The sequence below is a fragment of the Mixophyes fleayi genome, chromosome 10 (assembly GCF_038048845.1).
Source record: "Mixophyes fleayi isolate aMixFle1 chromosome 10, aMixFle1.hap1, whole genome shotgun sequence".
NCBI classification, from domain to species: domain Eukaryota; kingdom Metazoa; phylum Chordata; class Amphibia; order Anura; family Limnodynastidae; genus Mixophyes; species Mixophyes fleayi.
In genome coordinates, this window is record NC_134411.1 from 53,554,521 (window position 1) to 53,571,842 (window position 17,322).

The following is a 17,322-nucleotide window of genomic DNA, read 5'->3' on the forward strand; positions in this document are numbered from 1 at the left end:
AGATGACGTACTGGGAACACTACCATCACGACTGGTGACAGAACCTGATTGCCGATTCTGCTCATATGGGGACTGCTTTGAATCCATTTTAATGAAACCAAAGCACTTGCAGTGCCAAAAATTTTCTTATATAGATAATGTTGACAAATATGACTTTTTTTTGACAGCCAGAAAAATTACTGTAAAACACTGGGGAATATGGGACACCCCAAAAGCACTTGGAGTGCAAAATATTGTTTTAGATACTGCTGACAAATATGACTTTTGACAGCCAGAAAGATTACTGTAAAACACTGGGGAATATGGGACAACCCAAAAGCACTTGGAGTGCCCAAAAAAAACAAAAAAACAAGCCTCCTCTTTCCTCTTCTCTTACTGCTCTAACAATTGCTAATACAATTGGTATTAATATTAGAATTGTATAGAATAGAATAGAAACAATAATGTGTCCAATTATTGCTCTGTCCCTGCGCTAATATGGCCTGTGACCTAAGCCTGCTCTCTCCCTCTGTCAAATGGCGATGGATTGCTGTGGAGGCGGGTATTTATGCTTTTCAAATCTCACGAGAACCGAGCTCAGAAATACGAATATGTCACAATGACGTTTTGCCTCGATTTTGATTCTGAATGGGCGGGAGAGTACCGAGCCTGCTCAGCTCGGTATTCAGATAGGCGAAATTCGGATGGATTCGGATCTCAGGGAACCGAGCCCGTCCATCTTTAGTTTAAATGTTAAAAGCATATTCATTTCTAAAGTAGTATGCCAATAGTACTGTGTAGTACTGAGATAGGGAAACAAATGTAATTTGGCATCTGGTCTGTGAACCAGGATGAGGGGAAAAGTATCACTGGGACAACTACATTCCTTCTCACCAGCAGAGGGGGGCTCCTGGGTGTCTGTTTCTGTGTTTTCTGGGAATCTCCTGTAGAAATATTCCAATGTTAAGCTACTATGTTGAAGCACTTATTTAGCAAATCATAGATTACTGTATATTGTGTTTGAATCCTAATCGTAGATAATGTGATGCTCCCTGTGGCTAGAACTACTCCTGCTGTTAAACATTAATATGCAATATATCTGTATTGTAAGCCCTCTTCTCCTTGAAGGTCAGGGAACAAATGAACTGGGTGTGCTCATAAACTCTTTGCCCATTGACCAAGATTAAGTCAAATTAAGTCCTGATTGGTGGGATCAGTGTATTCCATCTTGACCACCCTTTTCAAATATACACTAGGATTGACATGTTATTTGAAGTGCTTATTTGAACTTAATACATGGGTGAAGACTAGCTTTTGGCTTTATATAAATAGCACATGTTACTGCACTGTGATTGTACCATCTTCTACTCCTGGGTGTACCATCTTATACTTATGAGCTGGATGTCAGGACTGGAGATGAGTTATGTCTCCTGCTGGAATTGTAGCTCTACTCAAGGACTGTATGGATCAGCAAGCCCTCTTTCTTTATATGTATCTCCTGTGGGTCTTGTGAATCTGTGTGCCCATCAAAAGCAGGGTGACAGTGAAGCTGGACTCGCATTTAGAGAGAAGCCTCTGTAGCCTTGAATTAAACCCAGGGTATATACCCCAGGGTTGGCTTCTGAGAGATCAGCATAGTGTTGCCTCTGTATACCGTTTAGTGATTTACATTCTAGCTGCTGTAGTGTGATTGTGTTTTAGCCCATTCTGCAAAGTTATATTTTTGTTGTTTGTGTACTTTGCCTTAATAAACTTATTGCATGCTTTTTTCAAATATTTGCCTATGTGCGTAAATATGTTCCCACATCTACATACCTGAGGGCAGGCGGTAGGCACAAGGTAGCCTGGTAAGTGCTAACCTGGAGCCTTTGCTGGGAAATCCTGGGAAAACTCTCCAATGGCTGGCCAGGGTAGACATCTTGTAGATGCCCCGGTATTGTGACAGTTTTATGAGCATTATGATTGGCAGCATAGTTGAGACACAAATCATCATCAACTTGATGATATTGAATGTCATTTAGTGTTAAAAAAAAGGGTTTTAAAAGATAAATAAAACAAACGTTATGCCATCCACCTCCAAAAAGTGACGTAAGCACCAATGCTCATAGCCTGAGCTGATTACGGCATTCACAGGGGACATACAGCGTGCGATTCCCTTGCAAAAAGTTTCAACCAGCACCAGGCTATGATCACACTATGTTCATGTCTGATCAGCATGGGCCTGAATACAAAAGAGTAATCAGGCCAGCAAAAAAATGCAGGCACTGCTTAATCTCTGATAAACTCCACACTAGGCATATTATTGCAGCATTTTATATCCTCCAAACCTGTCAGTAACCCTCCATACCATCCTAGGATAGTATCATATTTAATAGCATTGGGTGACATAAGATTGTGAAAGAGGAAAGAGGGGCATGGTGAAAGGGGGCTTGGAATGGAGAAAGTTGATGCAGCTAAAATAGTAGCTAATATGGAACTTCACAGCTACATAATATGGGGTTCATTGTTGGCATTATTAATTGTGAAACATTATTATTAAATAAATTATAAAACTTATAACTTTATTAACATTATTTTTTTTATGTTATGATATATTGGGGCTGATACAGAGTGAATATTATGCCATTTTGTGCAGTGTATCTTGTGTGAAGCGCTCTGCCTGTAAAAGTGATTGCACTCATTTGCCTACACAGATTTGGAGGATTTTTTGACTTACGGATGGCTGTACCTGGAGAGTTTGTGTAATTCTGAACAGATGCAGAATGGGACCCAGATGCATATATATGCTGGTCCAAGTTGTATTATTTGTTGGTCGCCAAGGACAGGTGCAAATAGTGGATGAGGCGTTTGAGGGTCGCCGATAATAGCAAACCGCTTTTGATTGGCTTTTTGGGAATGCTCCGCTGACTCTGGTTGAAGTTGATGTGTTGGAAGTAGGAAAAATGGGGAAGCATAAGCATTTGAGTAAATTTGACAAGGGCCAAATAGTGATGGCTAGACAAATGGGTCAGAGCATCTCCAAAACGGCAGGTCTTGTGGGGTGTTCCCTGAATGCAGTGGTTAGTATCCACCAAAAGTGGTCCAAGGAATGGACAACTCATGGGCAACCAGTGATAGGCTCATGGGCTGCCAAGGCTCATAGATGCGTGTTGTCAGCGAAGGCTAGCCCGTCTGGTCCAATCCCATAGAAATTGCTGGAAAAGTTAATTCTGGCTATGTTAGAAAGGTTTCAGAACGCAATGGATCGCAGCTTGCTGCATATGAGTCTGTGTAGCCGCAAACCAGTCAGAGTACCCAAGCTGACTTTTGTCCACTGCCAAAAGTGACTACAATGGGCATGTGAGCACTAGAACTGGACCATGAAGCAATGGAAGAAGGTGGCCTTGTCTGATGAATCACGATTTCTTTTTCATCATGTGGATGACCTTGTGCGTGTGCGTCATTTAACTGGGGAAAAGGCGAGTCTGTTTTGGCGGCATGAGTGGGACCTATGCAATATTAGGCACGTGGTTTTAATGTGGTTGATCGGTGTATTTTATACTTTTTGTGCGTGTTTAAGAAATTTTTCATATAATCAAGACGGGTTTGTTTCTCCTTCATTAGAGAGGTTTTTGAGTTTTATTGATGCTATTATTGACTATGTAGTTTGCAACAAAACAAATAAACATGGGAACAAGTTGTCACGAACGCCCAGCCTGTCCCAGATACAGCAATCTGAACAGCTGGCCGTGACTGGTTTCACCTTAGTCACTTAGCAATGAATACACCTTTTCTGCTACCACAAAGGGTTTATTATGGTGTCCTTACGTTCACCAGAACTACTTATTAATGTTTCACACTTAAATCAGATACACATGTAGCATGAGCCTCCATGGGCGTTGTACGTTCACAAAGAATCACAGAGATATACGCTAGATTAAATATGTTTAATTTAAAAAATATCTCTAAGGCTTATTTACAAAAAGGTAATAAACAGACATACAATAGGTTTTGCACAAAAGAGTTTAAGAAAATAAAATAGGAAATAAAACCAGAGTCCTTACTTACAAGTTCAGGATTTGGCGTGTGAGGAATACACACATTGAGGAGAATGGCGCATTTCAGCCTTGACAGGCTCCCTCAAAGAAATGAATGGTTTGATGTCTAAAAGAAGAAGATTTTAAACCCTTTTTTTCCTCATAACCCATACTCCCCACCTTTGGAGTTTAGCTGTCAATAAAGACAGATTGATCTCCCAAATGTCACAGGGCTTCAAAGTGAGCTAAGGATGTCTAGAAATCAGAGTGTTCACAAGACCTTGAGTTCTCACCTCTGCTCCTTCTTGCTGGGCTAGTTGGTTTACAACTTTGGGTTCAAACTCCCCCAAGACCTCGGGAGGAGGCTATTGATGATGTAGCTGGCGCTGTGGAGGAACTTGATGATGAGGATGGTGATGTGGTTATTGTAAATGAGGCACCAGGGGAGGAAACAGCTGATGACCATGGGATGAAAAAGCCCATCGTCATGCCTGGTCAGAAGACCAAAAAATGCACCTCTTCGGTCTGGAGTTATTTTTATCCAAATCCGGACAACCAATGTATGGCCATATGTAGCTTATGTAAAGCTCAAATAAGCAGGGGTAAGGATCTTGCCCACCTAGGAACATCCTCCCTTATACGTCACCTGAATAACCTTCATAGTTCAGTGGTTAGTTCAGGAACTGGGGCTAGGACCGTCATCGGTACAGGGACACCTAAATCCTGTGGTCCAGTTAGATACACACCAGCAACACCCTCCTCGTCAACTTCCTCCACGATCTCCATCAGATTGAGTCCTGCAGCCCAAGTCAGCAGCCAGACTGAGTCCTCTCCAATACGGGATTCATCCGAGGAATCCTGCAGCGGTATGCCTACTACTGCCACTGCTGCTGTTGCTGCTGTTAGTCGGTCATCTTCCCAGAGGGGAAGTCGTAAGACCGCTAAGTCTTTCACAAAACAATTGACCGTCCAACAGTCGTTTGCCATGACCACAAAATACGATAGTAGTCACCCTATTGCAAAGCGTATAACTGCGGCTGTAACTGCAATATTGGTGTTAGACGTGCGCCCGGTGTCCGCCATCAGTGGAGTGGGATTTAGAGGGTTGATGGAGGTATTGTGGCCCCGGTAACAAATTTAGTACCAGGGCCACGCCACTACACAGTCCAGAATTTTTTTTTTGGAAATTCAGAGCTGTGGAGGGTTTTTTAATAATTATATTGTGGTGACCACTCCTCTACGCAGTCCAGGTACATTTTTTGGTGCGATTAAGACCAGTTGATGGTTTTCTTATTATATTGTGGTGACCCACTCCTCTACGCAGTCAGATACATTTATTGGTGCGAATCATACAAGTTCAGGGTTTTTAAATTATATTGTGGTGACCCACTCCTCTACGCAGTCCAGGTACATTTTTTGGTGCGATTGAGACCAGTTGATGGTTTTCTTATTAGATTGTGGTGACCCACTCCTTTACGCAGTCCAGATACATTTATTGGTGCGAATCATACAAGTTCAGGGTTTTTAAATTATATTGTGGTGACCCACTCCTTTACGCAGTCCAGGTACATTTTTTGGTGCGATTAAGACCAGTTGATGGTTTTCTTATTATATTGTGGTGACCCACTCCTCTACGCAGTCCAGATACATTTATTGGTGCGAATCATACAAGTTCAGGGTTTTTAAATTATATTGTGGTGACCCACTCCTCTACGCAGTCCAGGTACATTTTTTGGTGCGATTAAGACCAGTTGATGGTTTTCTTATTATATTGTGGGGACCACTCCACTACGCAGTCCAGAAAGATACCTCGTTGCAACGTTTTGGACTAATAACTATATTGTGAGGTGTTCAGAATACACTGTAAATTAGTGGAAATGCTTGTTAATGAATGTTATTGAGGTTAATAATAGCGTAGGAGTGAAAATAAGCCCAAAAACTTGATTTTTGAACTTTTTATGCTTTTTTCAAAAAAAATCAGAATCCAAAACCTTAAATCCGAACCAAAACCTTTCGGCAGGTGTTTTGCGAAACAAATCCGAACCCAAAACATCGCGAAAATCCGAATCCAAAACACAAAACACGAGACACCAAAAGTCGCCGGTGCACATCCCTACAGAGAATCAGAAGGAACTTCACTCTGTTTTACTGCTAAACTGTCCCTGTACAACTGTGGAGCTTAGCCTCTTCAGAAAGACATAAAAAAAACTGTTATCACAGCAATTTAACAAACAACAGCATATGGCCTACGTTTCCCCCATAACCTAAGGAAGCACTGTAGAACTAATATTGGGATGGTGACGAATAGGGCTGCATCTAAACAGCCAACTAGTATTGGACAGTGTTACAAGGTAAGGCCTTGGGGTTCCTTGATAATGTAAATACCTATCTGGTTCATATTAAAGATATACTGCTGCCAAGAGGGATGCACACACAATTATTATGTGTGGGATGCATACTTCCTACTACAGTCAATGTATGGAGAGTATAGTGACAGAGGGCACCTTAAGAAGTAGAAGTGATAGGGACGGATTTATACTGGAATGCTCTAACTAAAAATGTTTCTTTGCCTAGAATTTAGATTCTTGCTAAGCTTCAACTATAAGGATTCTTAGAAATAGCTTATTTTAAAACATCACAGTATTCTATGAAGAGCCTAGACATCTTACCATTAGACAATCCTTTATGCCAAGAGTCAGGGAACTTTTTTACCTTTTACCCCAAAATATAGTTAGATACGACGTCGTTACCCCCTTGATTTGAAAGGAAGGAAATCATATACTATTAATTATTGGAATTCAAAATTTTATTTACTCTTTTCAAAATTTCTTTGAAAGCTTCAACTTCAAAACTTCAGGTTTTGGAGAAATGATGTTGCTTCATTTTTGATACAAGAGCATCAATATTGGGGCATTTTGATGTCAGAGAAATTTGGATACAGTCTTCAGTGTCCAATAGATTTCTCTGCTTTGATTTTATGTTCTTTAGAGTGGAAAATCCTTGTTCGCAAATGTAGGTTGTTGTAAAAGGCAGCAACTTTTTGACTACCTCCTCCATGTGCAATTTTGAATGCCTTTGCAGCTGTTGACATCCAAAAATATGACAGATCTGCTTTGTTTTCAAATACAATAGGTGCTTCATTATTGCATCGAAGCTCAAGAAGTGCCTCTGCCAACCCTTGAGGTTCTTCTGGTACAACAGCAATTTCACATTTAAAGAGGTCTACAATCCAACTGACAGCATGTGAATTGGCAGCATTACCCCCAGGAATTTCATTTTTACCCCATTTGGGGTAATTTACCCCTGTTCCCTGACCACTGCTTTATGCAGATCAACAAGCTCCAGCACTTATAGACTTGGTTGCAGTTAGCATTTTCTGTAAGGCATAATATTTTTTGGTAGAATGAGTGGTAAGAAGAAACTTCAGCAAGCCTGCCACAAACTATCCTGTACCCTTGCCAACCTGCCCACATTCTAACCCCTTCACCCCAGGGGGTGAGCTGTTTTAAAATCTTCTGCTGCTGGCTGGCATGATGACTTATTCTCTGACTTAAGCTAGACAGCTGAAGATTTGAAAACAGCAGTTCAATTGGAACCAGATGCAACAGCAGCAAACTTATAATTAACAAGTACCTTTCTTTTTTTTTTAGTAAGAAACGTACTTGTCAGAAAGAAAGGTCCTTAAAATCTACCTTTTAAGGATGGGTCACTGCTCATGGGCCAGCTCTGTGTGCTTGTCCCTCATAATATTTGTCATCCAGTCCCTGCTGAAATGCATGCAATTTGGGCATCACAACTAGAGATGGTCACTGACCCCCGTGTTTTGGTTTTGGATTCGGTTTTGGATCTGGATTACCGTCGTGTTTTGGTTTTGGTTTTGGTTTTGCAAAACCGCCATTGCGTGTTTTGGTTTTGGTTTTGGTTTTGTTTGGTTTTGTTTTGCTATTTTGTTGGAAAATACATGTTTTTGTGCCTAAAATAACCCAATTTAGTGCTCCAACTGTTTTAGAGATAAGTAATCTAATTGCTGAGGTAATAAATCATCCAAAAAAACTGTTTAATTCTTCATTGGTATGCCTTCATTTATTCTACACACAAAACAGATTGTCTTCCTCTCCATCTATGCATATTGGCAATGCAGCCATCGTCTTTGGATGTATATTACACCCTACACTTATAGTTAAATATGTAAAGAAATGGAAAAATACAGTTTGCTTTCTGTCTCTATAGGCCACCCTCCACTTTTTTAAAAAAACAAAAAATTCAGCCATTATAGACTGTACAATATTAATTGACATGGAGAAAGCCAGTTTGGTTTCTGTCTCTCTAGGCCCCCCTCCACTTGTATAAAATACTAAACAATCCAGCAGTTATAGACTGTACAATATTAATTGACATGGTGAAAGCCAGTTTGGTTTCTGTCTCTCTAGGCCCCCCTCCACTTGTATAAAATACTAATAAATTCAGCCCTTATATACTGTACAATATAAATTGAAATGGACAAAGGCAGTTTGGTATCTGTCTGCATCAGATCCTCTCTCCACTAGGAATAAAATAGAAAACTATTCAGCCGTTATATAATCTAGAATATAAATAGAAATTGAGAAAGGCAATTTGGTATCTGTCTGCATCATAATCATCAACATCATCATTAGCGCCCTCGTCGCCTACACAAATCTCCCCCTCATCCTCTTCTAATTCCAAAGTGGCATCCTCAATTTGGGTATCACCGGCTACACTCGGGCTATTAAGGCACACATTAGCAGAATGCTCACGATTAGACATCCCACTGTTGGATGGACTCTCCACAGGGATTGTTGTCATTTGTGAATCAGAGCAAATATTCTCCTGTAATGCCTCACTGTTATCTTGCAGCTCGGCTTTGACGCGTAACAGTAGTTGTGCACCAATTGTAGGCTGGGTAACTTTTTGGGATCTGCCACTAATAGCCAAAGGTGAAGGCCTCATTCTCTCTTTGCCACTACGTGTGTAGAATGGCATGCTTGCAATTTTTTTTTTATCGTCACTTAACTTTTGCTCAGTTACACTTCTTTTTCGCTTCAATACAGTAAAATTTTTTGGGGTTTTTGTTTTTTGCACTAATTTGGAAACACTCTGTTGTTTGACATCGCCTTGGCCAGATGACGTACTGGGAACACTAACATCAGGACTGGTGACAGAACCTGGTTGCTCATTTAGATCATATGTGGACTGCTTTGAATCCATTCTGAGCGCAAACCACTGGGGAGTGCTAAAAATTATTGAGTAGATACTGCTGACAGATATGACTTTTGACAGCCAGAAATATTAATGCACAATTAGGGAGGACACCCCAAAAACACTGAGGAGTGCTAAAAATTATTGAGTAGATACTGCTGACAGATATGACTTTTGACAGCCAGAAATATTAATGCACAATTAGGGAGGACACCCCAAAAACACTGAGGAGTGCTAAAAATTATTGAGTAGATACTGCTGACAGATATGACTTTTGACAGCCAGAAATATTAATGCACAATTAGGGAGGACACCCCAAAAACACTGAGGAGTGCTAAAAATTATTGAGTAGATACTGCTGACAGATATGACTTTTGACAGCCAGAAATATTAATGCACAATTAGGGAGGACACCCCAAAAACACTGAGGAGTGCTAAAAATTATTGAGTAGATACTGCTGACAGATATGACTTTTGACAGCCAGAAATATTAATGCACAATTAGGGAGGACACCCCAAAAACACTGAGGAGTGCTAAAAATTATTGAGTAGATACTGCTGACAGATATGACTTTTGACAGCCAGAAATATTAATGCACAATTAGGGAGGACACCCCAAAAACACTGAGGAGTGCTAAAAATTATTGAGTAGATACTGCTGACAGATATGACTTTTGACAGCCAGAAATATTAATGCACAATTAGGGAGGACACCCCAAAAACACTGAGGTGTGCTACAAATTATTTAGTAGATACTGCTGACAGATATGACTTTTGACAGCCAGAAATATTAATGCACAATTATGGGGGACACCCCAAAAGCGCTGGGGAGTGCCAAATATGAAGAAAAAATAATAAACCTCTATCCTCCTCTCTGCACTAGCGATTTTGGTTAGAGCAATTGCAAGAACAATATGGTATTCTCTGTCCCTGCTCTAATTAGCCTATGACTACACCCTGCTCTCTCCCTCTGTCAAATGGCGATGGATTGCTGTGGAGGCGTGTATTTATAAAGTTGAAGTATCGCGAGAACCGAGTCCCGAGATCCGACGACGTCACAATGACGTTCGGCCTCGATTTGGATTCGGAATGGGCGGGAGAGTACCGAGCTGCTCAGCTCGGTACTCGGATACCCAAAGTTCGGGTGGGTTCGGTTCTCGGAGAACCGGACCCGCCCATCTCTAATCACAACTACTATTGTACACATAACTTGTCATAATTTCCACTTGGTATGTAACTGAGTGGTCTGAAAAGTAAATAGAGGATGCCTTTTCTGGGCATTCATGGCCAGCTTTACACCAAATGAGCATGCAGTTCCAAAGAATTCTCTACTCTGCTCTTTCAGAGCACAGTGGTAACCTCAGGGAGTGATATGAGGGTCCCAACAGAGTGGGGTGAAGTCAACTGCAGGGCCTCATAGCAGGAGCACAGGTATTGCTTGGACCCCTCACCTCCAGGTACCGGCCACACCCCTGTACCCATGGTAGGTTGGTCAATGCTCATATTGCTGGATATCTTATTGTGCATTGCACCTTACTGGGAATTATTAACAATCATAGACATGTTAATGATGTGTTTGCATCTTGCTTGGCATTATTGCACAAGCATTATCATATTCTAGTGTAGCTATAAATGTCATTGATTGCTACTTTTATTATTATTATTACCTTTTATATTATAAGCTGCCAATATATTACGCTGTTCTATATATTGAGGGATTTATGAACTTACAATGGCGTTAAACACAAAGTAAAGACGGAAGTGCCCAAACAAGCTTATAGTCTAAGACGTGTGGACAACATGATACATAAGGTAGCGGAGTAACAATTGTAGTTGTTGGTGAGGATATATGTTCATGGATTCAGGGACTGTGCTAGTTTTTGGGTCCAGGCAGTTAGAGATTACAGGTGCAGTACTAGTTCCTGGCTTCAGGCACTCGATGATTGTAATGTATTGTGTTAGATCATGGCTCATTTGCAATTAAGCGCTACAGAATATGTTGGCGCTATATAAATAAATGATGATGATGATGATGATGAATTGGTAAACACAGTTACTGTAATAATTCCTGGATTCATGCAGTTTGGTTTGGGATGCCCAATGTAGTAAACCGCCTCTAGTACAAATCTGCTGCTCTAGGTGTCTGAAAAATAATTATCTGGAGTCCCGGTATTTTTTCTATATACACCAGTGGCGCACGCAGGGGGGGTTTCTGAGTCTCCAGAAACCCCCCCTGCGCTAACTAAGTGGCCGCTATAGCTGCACTGTCCTATACAGCAGCCGCGGCGCTGTCAAAGAAGCGTCCGCGGCGGTGCTGTAGTGTATACAGCACCGCCGCGGAAGATTCTTAGACAGCACCGCGGCTGCTGTATAGGACAGCGCTGAAGAAACGGATGCGCAGCAGCTCTCGCGGGGGGTGTTTTTTTTTTGGGTCGGGGGGAAACCCCCCCCCCCCGACAATCCTCCGTTCGCCCCTGTACACGTAAATTGGAACAGTACCACCAAACCAGAATTTTCTGCATGGAGTACCTATTCTTAATTCCTGCCGAGGCCTGAATAAATCTAGTCCTGGACATTTGTGATAAAAAATAAAATAAATAGATTTAAAGACCTAGTTGTGTAAACACCATAAACATTACTTGTGATATAGATATATATATATATATATATATATATATATATATATATATATATATATAGAACAGTGGTTGTAATTATCGTGTAACCTGCTAAAAGAGTATATTTGATACAAAATACTTTGTGTGGTTCATACATGTTTTTGTGTTTATCCTTTTCTGACCCTTTTACACATTATCTCCCTTTTTGTTTTGCTATAACCACCTGACTTGGTTGTTCATGTTGTTTATTGTTTATGACAATAATCAGTACTGAAAGCCACCCTATACCCACCTTCTCTCAACACTAGGTAACCTGGGCTAATAATGTAAAAGTTGAAGTTCAACCTATACTAGATGATGGAGACACTATTAACTTCTACAGTTTAAGGCTTTTTGAATATCATTTAAAACAGATCAAAATGTATTGCAATCTACCATATTCAGTTATATATAAATAAAGACAGGTCTTTCAGTCCTTGGTAGCTGTGTAAACCATATTTACTCACCTCTTTCTGCCCCCTCATTATTGTGTAGCCCGCTCTTTCTGCCCTCCTCGTTTTTTTGCAGCCCTCTCTTTCTGTGCCCCCTCCCCCGCTTTCTGTAGTCTGTGCTTACCTTCTATGCTTCTTTTCTCGCTTCTATGCTTGATCGCGGCTCCTCTCACTGGCAGCGTTGTGATGTCACAACACTGCCGGAGCCAGAAACAGGACACACACTACGATGCGGTACTGCACTGTAGCATCACCGCAGAGAAAAAAAAAAATGTTAAAAAGTTAATTAAACTTTGAAAATCCGTGGAAAAAAGCAGCCGAAACGCTGTTCTGAACGTTCTATGATAAAAAAAAAGCACTGACTATAACCCACATCTAACACATTCTCAATAACTGTATTGGAAGTTTACTGTTGTAATAAACATAAAATGAACACATTTGAAATATCACAATAAAAAAATATGGATACAAACATACCTAAGCAGTATGTGAAATTAAGTAAACCAAATGCTTGTGGTCTTCCATTCACTTTTAAAGACACACTACATTAGGATTTTTTTTTAAGTAGGAGGCAGTTAGTAAAGTTAGTATATACTTTTATAATGTATACTAGCATAGTTTTTCATAATGCATTTCTTTGTTATATGTTTTAAATAATATTTGATATCTTCCCTACTGATAAAACAAGGCAATAAGTGTGATGGGGGCTAGTTGTTTTGTCCCAGGAGTCACCTCTGACCTTTCCTGAGTAGCAGCTTCACCTGTCAGTCATAGACTCCTCAATCTCTCACTTCTATCCATGTGAGGTATTTATAGTTCCCACCACGTAGGCTAGAGCAGCTGTCACAATATGTATGCCTGCTACATACACATTAGTCTCTTTTTTACATACAGATTCATCTGTAAATATTTTTCTATTGTTTTGATGCTTTTTTTGCATTTCTCATCTTGCCCCTTAAATCACCTATTTGACTCTCATCAGATTGTTCATTCATATATACAGTATTACTCTCTGAAATGTCTCTGAGCTTCCCATCTCTAACAACAGCTGTAGTCTCTTGCTTCTATTGCCCCCTCCCTCCCATAGAAGGTGTCATTTCTCTCCTCGCAGTGACCTTTGGGAAGGCAAGTGTTTTGCATACCAAGTCGGTCACTGCAACCTCTATCTAAAAATAGAAACTAGAATTTGGGCAAATGATGGGTTAAATGATTTAATGGATGGTAATAGGAAAGTATTGATGTCAGGGAGGGAAAAGAAGCAGAATTAAGCAATGCTTTGCAGGATTCTCAATACATAAATGTAATTGTTAGTATTGGGATCTTGCTGGTGGGGACTTCAGTGATGTTCTGATTGCACCTGAGGTGCAAAGGCTTCCCTTGCTAGGCTAATAGGTTAGAAGGGATAATAATGCTCCATGATCCTCTTAAATTAACTTTTTCTGGTTTTGGCAGGGTTAGGGTTAGTGTACTTTCTAGATATTTAGGTAAAAGTGAGCAATTAAATTGTTCTTAAGGTCCTCATCTTCAGATCGATACTGCAGCGAAACTGCAATTCCCAACATGTCCTGGGCAATTGGAAATTTGGGAGTTATATGGAGATATATTCTCCTTCATCACCCCTGCTCTCTGCCCTGTAATACATATATCCTATTACCTGAAGGTCACCACTATATTTAAACACCAGAGGGACAGACTAAATATGATCTCCAGTATCTTAATTAACCCTTCTGCTACCCAGTATTGCATAACCACTGATCACTCTTTTGTCATGAACTAGAAACACTCTTTGCCTATGGTTGCCCGTGTCACTAAATATCTGCATAGCAATCTTCTGTCTCTGAACAATAATTTTGTTCAACATTTCAGCTGTGACACTGCATCACATAACTAACTTAACCTTCACCTTCACAGAATCATGCCAAGGATTTCAGTTGCGAGAGGGGAACTAGTTCATATTGGGTAGCCTTACAATCCTAGTCCACTGAACTCCCACCTTCTGTATATCCTGCCTCCTCTGGCACTGCCCTTTAGCTATTTTGTTATGTAGGAGGGTCAGAGCCAGAGTGTGCTTTCTGTAACAGATGAGTTGAGTTAGTGAGGCACTCAGAAGTCTATCCTCTCCACTCTGCTCCACACCATTCACACTTTCCTCACTCCCTAATTGTCATCTATTTTCAAATTTTTCCAAATTTTACCCCTACCATGTCTCGACCTCTTACTGACCAGGAAAAGCGAAAGCAGATCAGTGTTCGAGGCTTGGCTGGAGCAGAAAATGTCAATGATCTCAAGAAGAACTTCAACCGTCACTTACACTTCACCCTTGTGAAGGATCGTAATGTTGCCAATCCGCGCGACTACTACTTTGCCCTCGCACACACAGTGCGTGATCATCTGGTGGGACGCTGGATCCGAACCCAGCAGCATTACTATGAGCATGATCCCAAGGTAAGTTGTATATTTAGAGAACAAATCAATCCTTCAAAGATATTCTATGTAAAGATACAAAATGGTATGGCCCACTGCATACTATTGCAAGTGGACTTTTTATAAAGCATAATAAGCTATTTGGTATTATATGTTGCATAGAGTTGTTGATAAGTTTCATCTTCCAGGTTTAAATACATTTAAATGTATGTTTTGTCAAGGTTTTTAAATTGCTTTTTGTTATCTTATATTTTTTGAGAAAAACTATCAAATAGTTATATAATCTAAACACGACAGATGTGTGGTTAGCTCCTCTCTTGTTGTGCCTCAATAAAGATCTTTTGATTGCATTATAGTATTTTCATATCTGGTTCTATGTTAAAGACATTATACTAACTAAGTAAAGATCTATCAAATACAATAGTGATATTGTCAGATTTTATTTCTTACTGAGGCAAAACTAAAGTAAAATGTATCACCTAATGCGTGACACTGGGGATTCTTGAAGATAAATATATTCTATTTCATCAATGGAATTACTGACATTATTAGTCTCTTATAATAAATCTTAACTATAAAGAGCAAAACATGTTTATCATTTGAGCTACAGGTGCAGAGTCATTGCCAAATTCACATTATTGTGTCCACATAATGTAAAGTTAGTGTGAATGCCTAAATCTGCTAACCAGATGCTGGTAGAGCCCAAGTTCTTTGAGATAGGTGCAATTTGATAATTTATCAAAATGTCCCCTCAAAAGAGATGATGTTTTCAATGCAACTTTTGATGAAGTAATGATCTCATATGTGAATTGTGGTGCAAAAAAATCTTACAATACAATGAATATACTAAGTATAGTTCTTCAGTTTCTGGATGATCTCATCTGCCAAAACTGCATTTCTGATTAACAACATTCAACAAGACAAATATTAGACTCTAGCACACATGGTAATGCTATTTATTGTTTTAAAGGGAAATTTGTGTAACATACAACTGACAAACACAAGTTCATTATAGTTTATCACCTAGAACTCAAATCAAGATATTTGCTGTGACTAAAATAAAGTGAATCTTTCAGAAGATTGAATCTACCAAACAACTCCTAACTCTTTAAAATCACCTGTCATTCATCCTATTCACACTAAAGTTTGAATAGAGCTTTGTGTGCAATGACAAACTTGGAATAAGCAACAACTGCTTAAGCCAGACAAAGGTTCATTTGAAGAAAATAATTTGTGCTAAGTTTATCTTCAAAATGTTGTACTTAGACATTAATCACCATTTTTTAGTATAATTAAATTCTCCATTATTTGCAGTGGCATGTCATAGAAGTCTAACTGTTACAAAAGAGATCTTATGCTGGATATAGCTACAATTAATTCTGCTTACAGAGGTCTTTGTGGGTAACTAGCTGCCATTCCATTTCCTGTAAAAACTTGCAGGGACAGTTTGATGACTTGATCTCACTCTAGTCTAAGGGACAAAGTTGCCCATTACATTATCATATGGAAACAACCATTCCTTTTCTCTAAATGGGTAATATTTGAAAACTAAATTATATATTGACTTGAAAAACTTACAAAATACCTTAGTTAGTGTAGTATTTCTTAGTAATGTCTTCACACTACCAGACTAGTGTTTATGAGGATGTCAGGTTGAGAACAGATGACTATTTCTAATCTGTCCAGTTGCAGGAAAAGTCTAATAGAAGGCCAGGTAGGAGTTTATAAAGAAAATGTTGTAAGGTACATAGGGCTAGTTATTAACATTGCTCAAAGGTGAAGGCCTGCACCAGATCTATAGCAGTCAATTAGCAATTAGCTTTTATCCATCTAGTGCAAATTATACAATTAAATACATTTTCTGATTGGTTACTATATTATTAATGCAGATTTGCACTCAGTAAGTAACTTTAAATCTGTAAATAGCATACTCCATGTATATCATCTCCATACTCGGTACCTGTGTGGTTGTTGATGCATATTAGATAAGTTTATGTCTGTTAATGACAGCTCTTTTTTTACTTACAGAGGATTTATTACCTCTCCCTGGAGTTTTATATGGGGCGGACACTCCAAAACACCATGGTAAATCTGGGTCTTGAAAACGCCTGTGATGAGGCCACATACCAGGTATTAATTTTGATTAACCTAAACCTACACTTTTACATCATAATATAGTGTAATATTTTATGTAATATCAGTATTATATTATAATGTCTGTTCTTGAACCCCTGGTCTCCAGTTCTGAGTTAAGTTAAAAATCCATATTGTCATTATTTTGAAAGCTTTATACATATTATTAATTAATTACAAGAATTATTTTATGTGGCTTTTATGTAAAAATTTGTGCCATATTGCTATATTCTTTTGAACCCCCATTTTTTCTAACCATGGCTCTGCTGGATGAATATAACATGTACAGTGGCCAGCACACTAGTAAATGTATGTTACTATTATTATTATTGTTATTATTATTATTACATTTATGTATAGGGTACCACAATCATACAGATAAGATGTAACTAATAATAGTCATCAAAATCACAAATACATGAAAACAGTTACATCAAAGTAGCA

At 39.3% G+C, this 17,322-nt stretch overlaps 1 protein-coding gene across 1 annotated transcript in view; it reads left to right on the forward strand.

Annotated features, from left to right (window-relative positions):
- The first annotated feature begins 14,352 nt into the window (after positions 1-14,352).
- Positions 14,353-17,322, forward strand: part of PYGM (glycogen phosphorylase, muscle associated) — a 61,417-nt gene continuing 58,447 nt past the window's right edge. The window contains exons 1-2 of the mRNA XM_075188772.1: positions 14,353-14,766; positions 16,774-16,875. Coding sequence (XP_075044873.1) covers positions 14,524-14,766; positions 16,774-16,875 — 345 coding nt within the window. The 5' untranslated portion in view covers positions 14,353-14,523. The remainder of the gene's footprint in view (positions 14,767-16,773; positions 16,876-17,322) is intronic.